General features: G+C 44.8%; 1 protein-coding gene across 3 annotated transcripts in view; it reads right to left on the bottom strand.

Moving 5' to 3' along the window:
- Positions 1–14293, bottom strand: part of ME3 (malic enzyme 3) — a 150710-nt gene that overhangs the window by 22127 nt on the left and 114290 nt on the right. For all 3 annotated transcript variants that reach the window (XM_084842543.1, XM_084842546.1, XM_084842545.1), the window contains one exon: positions 14101–14204. In XM_084842543.1, the coding sequence (XP_084698669.1) occupies positions 14101–14204 (104 nt within the window). The remainder of the gene's footprint in view (positions 1–14100; positions 14205–14293) is intronic.

Genomic DNA, 14293 nt, shown 5'->3' on the forward strand with positions numbered 1-14293 from the left:
ATGCAAAAATCAAAATCAAAAAAAGGAAAAGACATGATTAAGAAAACAAAAGGTCATCTACCCATCAGCGCTGGTATGCAAATGTGAACAAGCAGCACATGGTACAGTTGTTGTTGGACTGTACCCGTTCAGATTGCAGGCGGGAGGTCATATGATTGAATGTTCCGTCACATGAAAGAAGCTCCTGTCTGTGGAAAACTAGCATGTTATGAAGAATGGTTTCAGCCTAGCATGCTCCATGAGCTTTCTTTGTCTAGGGAGGTGTTTTGCTCTTGTTTACATGGTGAAGCATTTGAATGTGAAATTGTTTCACTGAATTCTGAAGTTGTACAGCCCATCAAGGACTCTGTAACCATATGTTTTTGACGTATGTTCAAACTCAACCCATAGTAGGTGCAGATGATGTATTCTTCAGACAACCAATGTAATCCTAATGGGCACAATTGACCAAAGGTTTGGCCCACCTGAGGTCTAGTTTTCAATGAGGTGCTTGTCATGTTCCTTTGTCCTCCTCCTTCGCAATCAACATTCTCCAAGATACCAGGCTTCAGGCTCACTACTGTATTAGTTAACGACCAGGTTCCTTACAAATGCAAATTCTAGGAAACTCTCAGGCGACAAAGGAAACAGCTACTCCACACAATTACGAGAATACCGAGAATACCGAGGAGCCCAAGTGGAAGTTAAGAGAAGTTGCCGGCAGTTTGAACAAGAGCTTCCTGGCCAGACTAGCTCCCTTACAGTTGCTCCCTCCTATGTAGGCTATCATGCATAGCCAGCCTGGAGGAGCGCCTGAGTTCCACCTCTAACTTCTCCCACGTTGTTCTGCAACAGACCCTGGTGTCCCTCAAGTCACGCCCCTCACTCTCCTCCTCCCCCAAGACCTGGGTTCTCATGGAGGAGGAAAGGGGGACCCCTCCAGGCTGAGCCATCTGTGTGCCAAGGTCTTGAGAAGAAGGCCTTGCCATATCTGAGCTCACTAGGGAGGGAGCCTCCCCCTGTTCTGGCTGTTCCCATTCTGAATCTGAGCTCCTAGCCATCTTCACATGCTCAGATTCATTCCTGACAGTGCTGACACTGTGTCTGGGCTGTATCACTCCAGTATCAGAGGCAGCATGTCTTCGTACACCAGTTGCTGGGGAACATGGATGGGAGGGTGGTGTTGCGCTCATGCCCTGCTTGTGGGTTCCTGGTCAACAGCTGGTTGGCCAGTGTGTGAAAAGAATGCTGGACTAGATGGACCTTGGTCTGATCCAGCATGGCTCTTCTTATATGCATATAACTGCAGGTGGAGTTCACATGACTGAATACTCTTCCGTACAAAAAAATTCCCTCCATTTAGAAAAAAAGCATATCAGACAGATGTCTAGGCTAGGGTAAAACCCTTTTAACTGACATGCTCCTCCACCTCCATTCACAAAAACTCCTCGCACACAGACAACTAGCATGTCAGGCAGAAGGCTAGGCTGAAGTCTTTGCCCTGACATCTAGTTTTCTACATGGAAGGCATTATTTGGTATGGAGGGGCACTGTGTTATGCGAACCCCCACCCATAGTCTGAAGCTGCGTAGTCGAGACACTTTATAACTTCAGTGATAACTAGGCCTTTCCTCCTCTGAAATCAAGGGGATTTAAGTTAATTTGTCAACTAAGGCATGGCTTGTGGCTTAGGGTGCAATCCTATGCATGCTTAGACAGCAAAAAGTCCTATAACTCCCAGCATTCCCCAGCCAGCCATGTGTGGCTGAGGAATGCTGCGAGTTGTAGGACTTTTTTCTGTCTAGGCATGTATAGGATTGCACCCTTAGTTGTGACTAAACTCTTGCTGGATGATATCCAAAGTTCAGAGTACTTGAGGCTCACCTCAACTGCTTTAAATGATAAAATTATTCATACAGTGGGCCTTCCCAGTTGTTGGAGGGCACTGCCCAAGTCTGAAAAAGTATAATCATGTTAGTTATTAAAACATGTTTATCCCACCTTTCTGACTATTTTGGGTCACCCAAGACAGCCCATAGTAGGCATGGTGCAAAGCAAAGAAAACATTGTGATAAGCAGCAACAATCAACTAAAAACTCAATGAAAGCAACAATACCAAAATATTTTTTTCTTTGGGACATTTGTGCAAAGCAGCTGGGTAAAGATTGGCTACGTGTATCATCAGGGTGGATTTTACCACGAAGGATGCGTCTGGCCTTATTAAGAACAGGTATTCTATCTGCCCTTGACATTTATCACATCATCACGTATCAGGAATGAGCACTCAGCTGGAGAGAAGGGCATAACCTCTCAGTGGGACTCTGCAAATAAATTAATGCAGCTGCTTGGTGGAACATTCCCAGGCACAGCAACAGGATATTCATCTGTTTGCACCTACTATTGGAAATAAGTGATGCTAAAATGAGGAAGTAGAGATGTCTCTCTGATTTAGGGTGCAGTCCTATGCATATTTAGACAGAAAAAAGTGTTGTAGGACTTTTTTTCTGTCCAAACATGCATAGGATTGCATCCTTAATCACTTGTGAATCTGACATGTAGTGACCAATGAATGAACAGCTCACAGAATTGCTATGATATCATGTCACAGCATAATGTTAAAGCTGAGGGTAGCGACTGATAAGTTATTTAGGTGTTGCCTGGCTGTTTTTGTTCAAAACTTTAGAATATTTTGATTCTCGTGCTCCTTTCAGAACATGGATTCAAGCTATTTGTACTGATCCAAAGGCATCCAAAGTACAGATTCATGGTGAATCTACCACAAAGTTATCTAAAAGTGCTTGCCAAGGTTCTGCTTTGCTTTTTGTTATCACTCTGGTACTCTTGGCAATTTTAAAATATGTGAAAATGAAAGAATTAAAAGGATAATAATTTTTTTAAAAAAACTGGTAATAAAATACATTTATATGCAGATGATGTAGTTTTGACATTATCTTATCTGTAAGTTAATCAATTTTGCCTGCCCCAGTATCTGTAATTAACTGGCTCTTTAATTCTTAAGTCTTATAAAAGTTACTAAGACATCCCTTCAATAACCCAATTTTGTGACACGGAAAGACCCAATTCTAAAAGCAGACTCTATACCCACTGAACACATTGGGTTGGATCCAGGATCTGCCTTCCGCAAGAGGAAGGGACCGTTCATGAAAGGAAGGGCTCCATTGCACCCGATTTTGTAGATCTCCCCCCTGCCAGCTCATCCCATTCAGCAGGCTGTCCTGACTCTGCGTAGCGTTTTCAGGGGGCTGGAGAGGCTGCTGTGCGAAGGAGGGGCCAGGAAAGTCACTTCCACCAGCACAGTTGATCCAACTTAAATATGGATCCAACCCCTTCTGTACAATTGAATAAACTTTGAAAGATGTTCTTCAAAGTATATAACTAAATTGCCCCCTTCTGAGCCCTCTGGAATGCCTCTACATTTCAAATTCATTCCCCTTAATTCATATGTTATGCTTTGTTTTTTGTTAATTCTGTCTTCAAATCTATGTAACTGCTTTCATTTCCGTAAGAGTAGTTGCATGATCCAACTGTACTTTCTCCAGGACTACTATATTCCCAATACATTCTTCCATTTTCCCATAAATGCTACTTCAAGACCTTTCAATAGAAGTAACCTTATCTGTAACAGTAATTTATTGTTCTTGTAATTTTGTGTCCCTCTCTTCCAGTTTTTTATTCAGACAATTTATAAGATGATCCCCCCTTTTAATTTGGTCTATAACCCAAGCCAATCCCACAAACTTGCTAAGATTCTATCCATTAACAGACTATGTGTAATTAATTTCCAGAATTCACTACTACAAGTTAATGGGTTGGGCACTAACTTAAAAAGGTAAAGGTGTCCCCAACCAGTCGTGTCCGACTCTAGGGTGCGGTGCTCATCCCCGTTTCTAAGCCGAAGAGCCAGCGCTGTCCGAAGACGCTTCCGTGGTCATGTGGCCGGCATGACTGAACACCGAGGTGCACGGAACGCTGTTATGCACGGCACTAACTTAGATGGCATTTAAAAAGATCAGACACATTCATGAAGGATGGGTCTTTCAATGGCTATTAGCCATGGCAGGCTAAATGGAATCACCATGTTTAGGGGCAATAAATCTCTGAGCACCAGTTGCTGGAGACAAACCGGGGAATGCTGTTGCATTCATGGCTTCTTTGTGACTTTTCCCAGAATATATGGTTTATTTATTTATTTATTTTATTGATTAAATTTATTAATCGCCCATCTGGCTGGTCACCCAGCCACTCTGGGCGATGTACAACATATAATAAAACAGTTTAAAGCAATAAAGTTCTACAATAAAAACATTTTCTAAAATACCCTAACCCACCCCAAATGCCTGCCTGAACAACCACGTTTTTAATGCATGGCGGAAGCTCATTAAAGAGGGGGCATGACGGAGTTCCTTAGGGAGGGAGTTCCACAGAGTGGGGGCCACCACAGAAAAGGCCCTCTCTCTCGTCCCCACCAGTCTAGCTGTCCTGGCTGATGGGACAGAGAGAAGGCCATCCGAGGCTGATCTTGTTAAGCAGCCTGTCTGGTGTTGCTGGAGGCACTCCTTAAGATAGGCTGAGCCGGAACCATATAGGGTTTTAAAGGTCAAAATCAACACCTTGAATTTGGCCCGGAAAACAACTGGTAACCAGTGCAACTCCTTCAGCTCCGGAGTGATGTGATCTTGCCAGCGGCTGCCTTTAATCAGGCGAGCCACCGCGTTCTGTACCAGCTGCAGCTTCCAAACCATCTTCAAGTGTAACCCCACGTAGAAAGCATTACAGTAGTCTAAACGAGAGGAGACCAGGGCATGTACTACTGATGGGAGCAGATGGTCGGGAAGGAAGGGGCGCAGCCGCCATATCAGATGGAGTTGATACAGCGCTGTCCGGCTCACAGCTGACACCTGAGCCTCCATGGACAGCTGGGAGTCCAAAATGACCCCCAGGCTGAGGACCTGGTCTTTCAAGGGTAGCCGTACCCCATTCAACACCAGGTCAAGATCCCCCAGCCTCCTCTTGTCTCCCACCAAAAGTACCTCGGTCTTGTCAGGGTTCAGCTTCAGCCTGTTCCTCCCCATCCAGCCACTCACCGTCTCCAGACATTTGGACAGGGATTCTACGGCCAACCTTGGTGAAGACTTGAACGAGAGGTAGAGCTGCGTGTCATCCGCATACTGATGACACTGCACCCCAAACCTCCTGATGATAGCCCCCAGCAGCTTCACATAGTTGTTAAATAGCATCGGGGACAGGATGGAACCCTGTGGCACCCCACAAGTGAGTGGCCATGGGTCCGAAACCTCCTCTTCCAGTGCTACCCTCTGGTACCTGCTGGAGAGGATGGACCGGAACCACCGCAACATGGTGTCTCCAATGCCCAACCCCTCCAGGCGGTCCAGGAGGATACTGTGGTCAACGGTATCAAAAGCCGCTGAGAGGTCGAGGAGAACAAGGAAGGAGCATTCACCCCTATCCAGAGCCCTCCTCATATCATCCAATAAGGCAACCAAGGCCATTTCTGTCCCATGCCCAAGCCTGAAGCCCGACTGAAATGGGTCTAGATAATCGGTTTCTTCCAAATCTGCCTTCAACTGCATCACCACCACCTGCTCAATCACCTTGCCTCAAAATGGCAGATTTGAGACTGGGCGAAAGTTGTTCAGAACTTGGGGATCCAAGGAGGGCTTCTTTAAGAGCGGTCTTATCACTGCCTCCTTGAGGGCTGATGGCATCACTCCTTCCTCAAGGGAGGCGTTCACCACTGCCCTGATCCCCTCACCCAGTCTCTCTCTGCAGCCCATAATGAGCCAAGATGGGCAAGGATCAAGTAAGCAGGTGGTCGGCCTTACAGATGAAAGCACCTTGTCCACTTCATCAGAAGGAAGAAGCTGGAACCGATCCCACAAAACCGGTTTGCCACAGGCCACTTCTTGCTCACTAACTGTCTCCACAGCGTGCAGAGTAACACACCTAATCCGATCAATTTTATCTGCAAAGTGCCTTGCCAAGGCCTCACAGGAAGCCTTAGAATGCTCCAGTGGTTCCAGAGCCACAGGACCGACCAGGCTCCGGACCACTTGGAACAGCTTCCTGGGACAGCACTCTGCAGATGCGATAGAGGCAGCATAATATTCCTTTTTTGCTGCCTTCACCGCCACGTGATAGGCTGAAGATACAGCTCTAGCCCATGTCTGATCGCTGTTTTCCTGCGCGCGCTTGTCTGATCTCGGATGCTAAGCGGGGTCGGCTCCAGTCAGCAGTTGGATGGGCGACCGCCTGGGAATCAGGCTTCCTGCACTGAGCAGGGGGTTGTTGTATCCCTTCAAATGAGACTAAGTTTTACCCCCCCTTATCCCCTGCTCCGGATGTTTTTTTTAATTAAGGCGTTATCCTTGCAGAATCGGGGCTTCTCTGCAATGTTTTTTTTTCTAATTGAGGCATGATGCATGGATGGTCACCCATCCAACTACTGACCGGGGCTGACCCCGCTTAGCTTCCGAGATCAGACAAGCGTGCACACATCCAGTCCTTTGCTTGTTGCTGAGGAAACGGGGGCTGCTGAGGAAGCTATGTGATCAGTAGCCGGAAGAAGACATGGGGCCGTCGAGAGCTGTGATTGGACAGGAGGGACATACAAACACTGCCGTATATGGACAGGCAGGGGAGGGGACTATGACTGGATACGGTAGCGAAGGCGGAAAATTGGAGCACATTAAGGGGAAATACCGGGATATTAGGGTATTGAAAGCGGGAGCACAGAAGTGGGAAATTCCGGTTCCAATTCGAGGCGGGTACTGCGTAGTGTGAAAGGCGGACGGTGAAACCTCATTGGAAGCGAAAAAAGGTGGTAAGTGTAGATCCAGCCCTATTAAGATCTCCCTGCCCACTATCAAAACAGGACAGGCTGACAAAAGGGAGAAAGCACCTCCTTTTCATAGTCGCCCTGGAAGAATAGGCAGTGACAGGAAAGGAAATAGGAAAGAGGAGCTGACAGTTTAATGAGGCTCAACGACAGTGCTCGTTAGAGTGTGGGAGTGGATCTGGTCTGCTCGCCCAAACACCCGTCAAGTGAGTGAAGCTGGTGCTTTTGAGGAGGGCCCAGGCACCAGCACTTTCCAGGCAGCGGGGGTTGTTGCACCATGTTGCAGGGTGAAGAGAGGCTAACGGGGGGAGGAGGAGATATGCAGCTCAGTCATAGAATCATAGAATAGTAGGGTTGGAAGGGGCCTACAAGGCCATCGAGTCCAACCCCCTGCTCAATGCAGGAATCCAAGTCAGAGCATCCCTGACAGATGGCTGTCCAGCCTCGTCTTGAACGCCTCCAGTGTGGGAGAGCCCACCACCTCCCCAGGTAATTGGTTCCATTGTCATATTCCTCTAACAGTCAGGAAGTGTTTCCTGATGTTCAGCCAGAATCTGGTTTCCTGTCACTTGAGCCCATTATTCCGTGTCCTGCACTCTGGGATGATCAAGAAGAGATCCTGGCCTTCATCTCTGCGACATCCTTTCAAGTACTTGAACAGCAGTATCATATCTCTCCTCAGTCTTCTCTTCTCAAGGCTAAACATGCCCAGTTCTTTCAGTCTCTCCTCATAGGGCTTTGTTTCCAGTCCCCTGATCATCTTTGTTGCCCTCCTCTGAACCCTCTCCAGTTTGTCTGCATCCTTCTTCAAGTGTGGTGCCCAGAACTGGACACAGTACTCCAGATGAGGCCTAACCAGTGCTGAGTAGAGGGGAACTAGTACTTCCCGGGATTCCCGGGATACCTATTTGCTTTTCAAAAGTTTCATCCTTGTCTTCTCCTTGATTGGGTGGCCGGTAGTAGACTCTGACTGCCAGGTTCCTTTTATTCTTTGCTCCATTTATTTCAACCCAGATGCTCTCGATGGGGCTACCAAGCTCCTCCTCCTGTATTTCTGCACAGAGATATGTATTTTTTACATACAGTGTAACCCCACCTCCCTTTCTGTTCCTCCTGTTCTTTTTGAACAAGTAAAAAAAGTCCTATGCACGTTTACTTGGAAATAAGCACCACTGGGGTCAGTGGCGCTTGTAAGCATGCATAGGAATGTAGCTCAACAGTGCAAGCCTATGTACGTCTACTCAGAAGTCTCACTGACTTCCATGGGATGTATTTCAAGGTCAATGTGGACAGGATTGTAATCTTATGTCTGCAATCCTTAACACATTGACAAAGGAGTAAGCCCCATTGAACAAAGGATTTACTTTTAAGTAAACATGTATGCAGTCGTGCTCTAAGAGCCTTTCTACACGAGGTTTTTATTATGCGCTGGTGTTTCCTCACTCACAGTAGTTTGCAGGTCCTTTACACAACATCCTCCTCCTCCAGGACCTCTCTTGTCCTATGCAACCATTATTACAGGGTTTTTTTTTTCCTAATGGGGAAAAGCTAGTAATTTTTCCCAGTGGTGTTATAGAACCTTTGTGTAATTGTGAAATTCTGGTATACCACAATGCCACCTAGTGGTTGTGTAATGAAACATATAGAAAGGCAGAGAAAGAAACCCCACTGGAAAAAAAACTCATGTAAAGGAGCCGATTTTAATCCTGTGAAGGATCTGACAGCAGAAGCCTTGGTGAAGGTGCAGGCTAAAAGCCTCATGTAGAAATGCCCTAAATCAGGTAGAGGAAATCAACAAGAAAGCAAGGAGGGCATTGGGGACTGGATCCAGGTTTACCCTGGATCAACTGTGCTGGTGGAAGTGAACCTCCTGTCCCTTCTACCCATGGCAGCCCTTCCAAGCCCCTGAAATTCTACACAGAGAGTTAGGAGACCCTGGTAAATGGGGTGAGTTATAGCATGTGTGTGAGTGGGTGCGGTTCTTCCACCCTAAAAACTGGGTGGAAGAACCACACCCGAGCACAGCCCTTCCTCTTCCAGAACATCCGTTTCTCTCATGGAAGGCAGATTCTGGATCCAACCCAACTATTTTAAGTATTTCACTAGTGAATTACTTAGCATGATTTACTCAATCAGCAGCCAGTCCAATGTATGTCCGCAAAGAAGAGTTCTAGCATCACCAGCATTTGAGACAGTATAAGCACTGGCCCTAAAAGGTCATTGATACCACTTCTTGTTGAATGAGCTTCCCTATCTATTAAGGTCTTCTGTTAAGGACCTGCTCGGAATCCCTTCTTCTAGATATCTTCAAACTAAGGATACTGCTGAACTTCATGAATACCTGGATCGGAATACAAATTTGCCTACCTAGCTGGTAATGGGTAGTATCCAAAGTTAGTCCTACGTAGAATAGACCCATTGAAAGGAATGAGACTTAAGTTAGTCACAACTAACTTAAGTTCCATTCATTTCAATGAGTCTACTCTACATAAGACTAACGCTGGATACTACTCCATGCTCAGAAGCAACGCCAACATGATACACTTGCAGCTAAGCATCTTAAGTCAATTTAGAACCCTCAGGAGACACACACCCCAGATGGGTTTTTTTGTATTCTCTGAAGATGCTCATAATTGTTAAGCCAATTCTGAATCAAGCTGGGGGGGGGGGGGTTTGCTCATCACTAATTCAAAAAGGAGTTGGAAGGATCAGGCCTTTTCAGTTGTGGTCGGAGGTTCTGCAATGCCCTCTTGGAAGAAGTATAACAGTATTCTTCCTTGCTGTGTTTCTGCAAACAGTTCATCAAGGCACTTATCTGCTTTTAATAGTGATTGTAGGTGTGGTGTTATAGTCTGCTGTTTTAAATGGCTTTTTAGGGGTTTTACTGTTTTTAATGCTTCACTGTTTTTATATACTGCCTCGTGTGAAAGGAAAGAAAGGATAAAATTAGAAAGACAGACAGACTATGGTCTATTTAGGCTTTGAATAGCGCTACTCATTTTTCTTGAATTAATACCAGGGCTTCAAGATGTAATCAGTGTAATTGGCACATCCGGCAGCCAAAGCTTTATTTCTTTAATTGGATGGAGCCAATTTTAACTGGTAAGGGAAAATTTAAACCAGCAATGCTGCAAGATAAGGACACACATGTTTGGTCTTTTACACAGTTTGGTTCTAGGTTATTACTATACTTTGGCTGCCGAGCTCTTTATTTTATATATTCTAACTACTTCCAGAGGGGTAGCTATGTTAGCCTGCTGCAGCAAAAACAACAAGTTTTGTGGCACCTTAAAGACAAACAAATAGTCCATGAAAGTTTATGTCAGAATAAATGAGCTAATTCTTCAAAAGGTCACAAGACTGTTTTATATACTAGTTATTTTATATATTCTGCTTTGGGAGAATGGATTATATAACAACCTAACAATTCCTGCTGCATTGCTGTCCCAAAAATCTATTTATTGCTAACTCTTGAAAAATAATGACCCGCCTGAGGTTCCATTATCAAGTGGCTAATGACACATGCCCACCGTAATGCTGAAAAACCAGAACAGCTCCCTGATGTTACTAACTGCAATATCAGAGCAACGGCCCTTCACTTACTCCCCTTTCCATGTCCTGCTGTTTTCCCATGTTTTCCTCAGCCAGTAGGAATAAGCAGGCACAGCTCACAGGCTCCCATGAGAATTTAAAAGCTCATGCAATTTCTAGGACCATTTTTTTAGCCTTGCGAAACCAAACATTTTGTAAAATCAGTATGAATCAACAGCAACAACCTTGGGAAAACGCCAGGCACCATAATTATATATCACTGCCACCAATATATGTTTATGTATACTTAACTGTATTTGTAAATCTATACAAGTACTATGTTCTCATCTGTAAAAATATATTTTTTAAAAAATTTAGAAGTGTATTAGCCTCCTCCCATCCCCATGCATATCAGATGGGCTCAGAAGTAAGCAGAGCTATTTCCCTAACAATGGAAAACAGATTGGCTTCTTCTTGGACCAATCGAAATTTAAGAACATAGTAACATAAAAAAGAGCCATGCTGTCCAACTTTCTGTTCAGACAGTGGTGAACCAGCTGCCTGTGGGAAACCCACAAGGAGGACAAGAATGCAAGAACACGCTTCTGCTCACCTTCTCTAGTAACTGGTGTACATAGACATACTGCTTCTGATACTGGAAGGAGCATATAGCCATTAAGGGTTTTTCTACATGAGGCATTCATCATGTGCTTGTCATTCCCTTGTCATGGTTGCGTATGGGTTTTTTAGACGATGTCGCCACCTTCCAGTTTCGCTTCTGTATCTAAAGAGTGGTTCTGGTGAGGTGTTTTGTTTTTTGTTTTAAACAGCAGGGAAAATGAGATATTTATGTGTAAAACCAAAAAAAGTGCTTTATTCACTTTTTTTTTTTGCACTACATCACAGTGTCCCCTAGAGGTTATGTAGTGGAAAAGCAGGAAAGGAAATGCTCTTCATGTAGTGCTCAGTTCTCAACTCTGTGACAAAAATTAGATACAGTAGATTAACAGTCGATTAACAGACTTCTGTAGAAAAGCTCTATGACTAGTAAGTATTGATAGTCTTACCCTCCATGAATGTGTCTAGCCCCCTTTCAAAGCCATCCAAATTGGTGGCCATCTCTACAACTTGGTTGGGGAGGTAAATGCAACATGAGCAGCTGTTGAAGTCCAGAAATCAGCAGGGAGAGACTGATCTGCTTGGAAGCTAAGCAGGGTCAGCCCTGGTTAGTATTCGGATGGGAGATCGCCTGGGAAAGAGGCTTGTGCTACCACCAGTACCAGAGGCAGTGAGCTTATGTACACCAGTTGCTGGGGAACATGGGTGAGAGGGTGTTGTTGCGCTCATGTCATGCATGTGGGTTCCTGGTCAACAGCTGGTTGGTGACTGTGTGAACAGAATGCGGAACTAGATGGACCCTTGATCTGATCCAGCAGGGCTCTTCTTATGTTCTTATCTTTAGGGGGAAGGGGTGTGGCCAGGGGAAGGGGGCATGGCCATCTGGGTATCCCAGGAGGGCTGGATTTGGCTCCTGGGCCTTTGGTTCTGCACCGCTGAACTAGATAATGCATGCAAACCACTCTGCACAAGTCAAAGTGCTGCACAAATGTTAAGCATTATCATTCCTCGCAACAAATGTAAGCTTTTTAAAAAGACCACTAACCAAAACATGTCTGGCGAATGCAAATTTGAATGTATATCTGGGAGGATATTTATGATTTAGTAGAATCAGATACCTTGGTATGTGCAAACTGATGACACTGGCAATGTACTTGTGATTTTAGTTTTTTGGTTAAAGCATGAGTATATTTACTGACAATGGAGACCTGTATGTTTTATTAATGCATTTTTAATAATCAAATCTTTATAATAAATGTTTGCTTGTTATTCTGGTATCCTGACTCTTTCAGCGTCCCGTAGAACTATTGTTCTTGGGTACTGTTGCCAATACAAACCTTTCAGCATCGTATAGACATGTCTTCGGCATCCTCCTTACATCAAGACCTCTAAAAATGTGTGTGTGTGTGTGTGGGGGGAAACGGGACTATTTCACCAAATTTCTCCCAGAGAAGGAGAAATTCTCCAACAGTTTCTCATGGATAGGGCTCACTGTTGGCAGGGTTTGTAGCACAGCTTCTTTCTTTCTTCCTAAGGGTTTTTGGTTTATTGTACTGCTTCTGTATGGCAACAGCATCAACTGTGTTGAGGCTTCCACTTTTTTGATGCAAAATTCTGAATTTATTTTGGTGGTATTTTTGAGCTTACCTAAACACTGCAAGATGGCCTAGGGTGCTGTGTGCGTTTTCTGTCTCTATTACACATCTTTCCATTGCTCTGCAGCCTCCCAGGCCACCTGCACTTCCTGAACTGAAAAAACCCCACGGGAGGAATTGCCTCATGATGGCTTTAATTGAAGTGTGGGAAGCTGAGGAGGCTACAGGCTGCTACAGAGATTATTGTACAATGACAGACAGGACACTCATGCACATCCTCAGTCACCTCATAAGTAAGGTAAGCACAAGAACCTCAAATCCAACCCATGAGAATTTCTCCAAAATATCTCCTTCTTTGAATTTCTTTTCAAAAGCCATTTCTTTTCTATCAAATTGAATGAGAATGGTCGAAAAAAATGTGGAAGAAATTTTCGGCACAGCACTACTTCAGACCACAGGAAGGAGGCTCATATGATTAAATATGACAGAAGGATGGAAGTAAATAGGACATCAGAGTTTGTTCCAGCTCAGCTGTCACCTTCACAAACACACACACACACACACACACACACACACACACACGGCCAACTGACACCAACTGCCCTAGTGGGAAAGATGTACTGTTATGTTTTGATGTTACCTTATTGTGATTGTATTGCATTTTGATTTTGCCTGTAAACTGGCTTGGAAGTATTTGTATCGAAACAAGATAAAAATAATTGAAATAAATAAATCTTCCACTATACCAGCTTTTCCCAATGTGGTGCCTTCCAGATGTTTGAACTACAGCTCCCATCAGCCTCAGCCAGCATAGACAATGATGGGGGTGATGGAAATTATAGTCCCAAACATCTGGAGGGCACCAGGTTGGGGAAGGCTGCTGTACACTAAATGATCACCTGCACATAGAAAACTAGCATGTCAGGAAAAGAGTTCTAGCCTTGCCTTCTCCTTGACATGCTAGATTTCTTTTTGGATGGAGGAACATTGTGATATGTGAGTTTCCAACTGCAGCCTGAAGTGGTACAGCTGAGACATGGATTAAACACCTGAGTCATAACTAGGCCTCAGTCTCAAGATCAGACTTCCCCAACTTGATGCCCTCCAGATGCTTTGGACTACAACTCCCAGCATTCTTGACCATTGGCCATGCTGGTTGGGTCTGATGGGAGTTGAACTCCAAGACATCTGGAAGGCATGAGATTGGGGAGTCTGCATCTGGATCTGCATGAGCTGCATCTGGGATTCCCCTGTGAGAACAGCCGAAAATCTTTCCAGATATGCCAGCCTCCCATCAGATTTCTATGGACGTAAATAACCTTGACTCAAGAATGTTCAAGTACAAAGGGTCATTCTCAGAACACCCACGGGGACACCCATTTAATAGATTTTCTCTGTTTGAAAACGTGCCGAAAACTGAATGTTTAGGTGCTATTTTAACCTTTTTAAAAAGCAAAGCAGCTAATGGGAGAAAACATGCACACTCGAAATTCCACTCACTTGTTAGCAACCGCTTGCATAAACTCATCAATCAGGTCATCGTACTGTTTCCCACGAACCCTCTTATGCTTCAGACCAATGTAGAGTGGATCATTCAGGAGGGCCTAAAACAGAGCAAGAGAAAACAAACTTTGTCTGCCCGCCTACTGCTTTTTGACCTGCGAGACAGAAATTGTATTCCTCGAGTTACCAG

The sequence above is a fragment of the Heloderma suspectum genome, chromosome 3 (assembly GCF_057233095.1).
Source record: "Heloderma suspectum isolate Gila_16-S chromosome 3, 16-S_ref, whole genome shotgun sequence".
In the NCBI taxonomy this organism is placed as follows: domain Eukaryota; kingdom Metazoa; phylum Chordata; class Lepidosauria; order Squamata; family Helodermatidae; genus Heloderma; species Heloderma suspectum.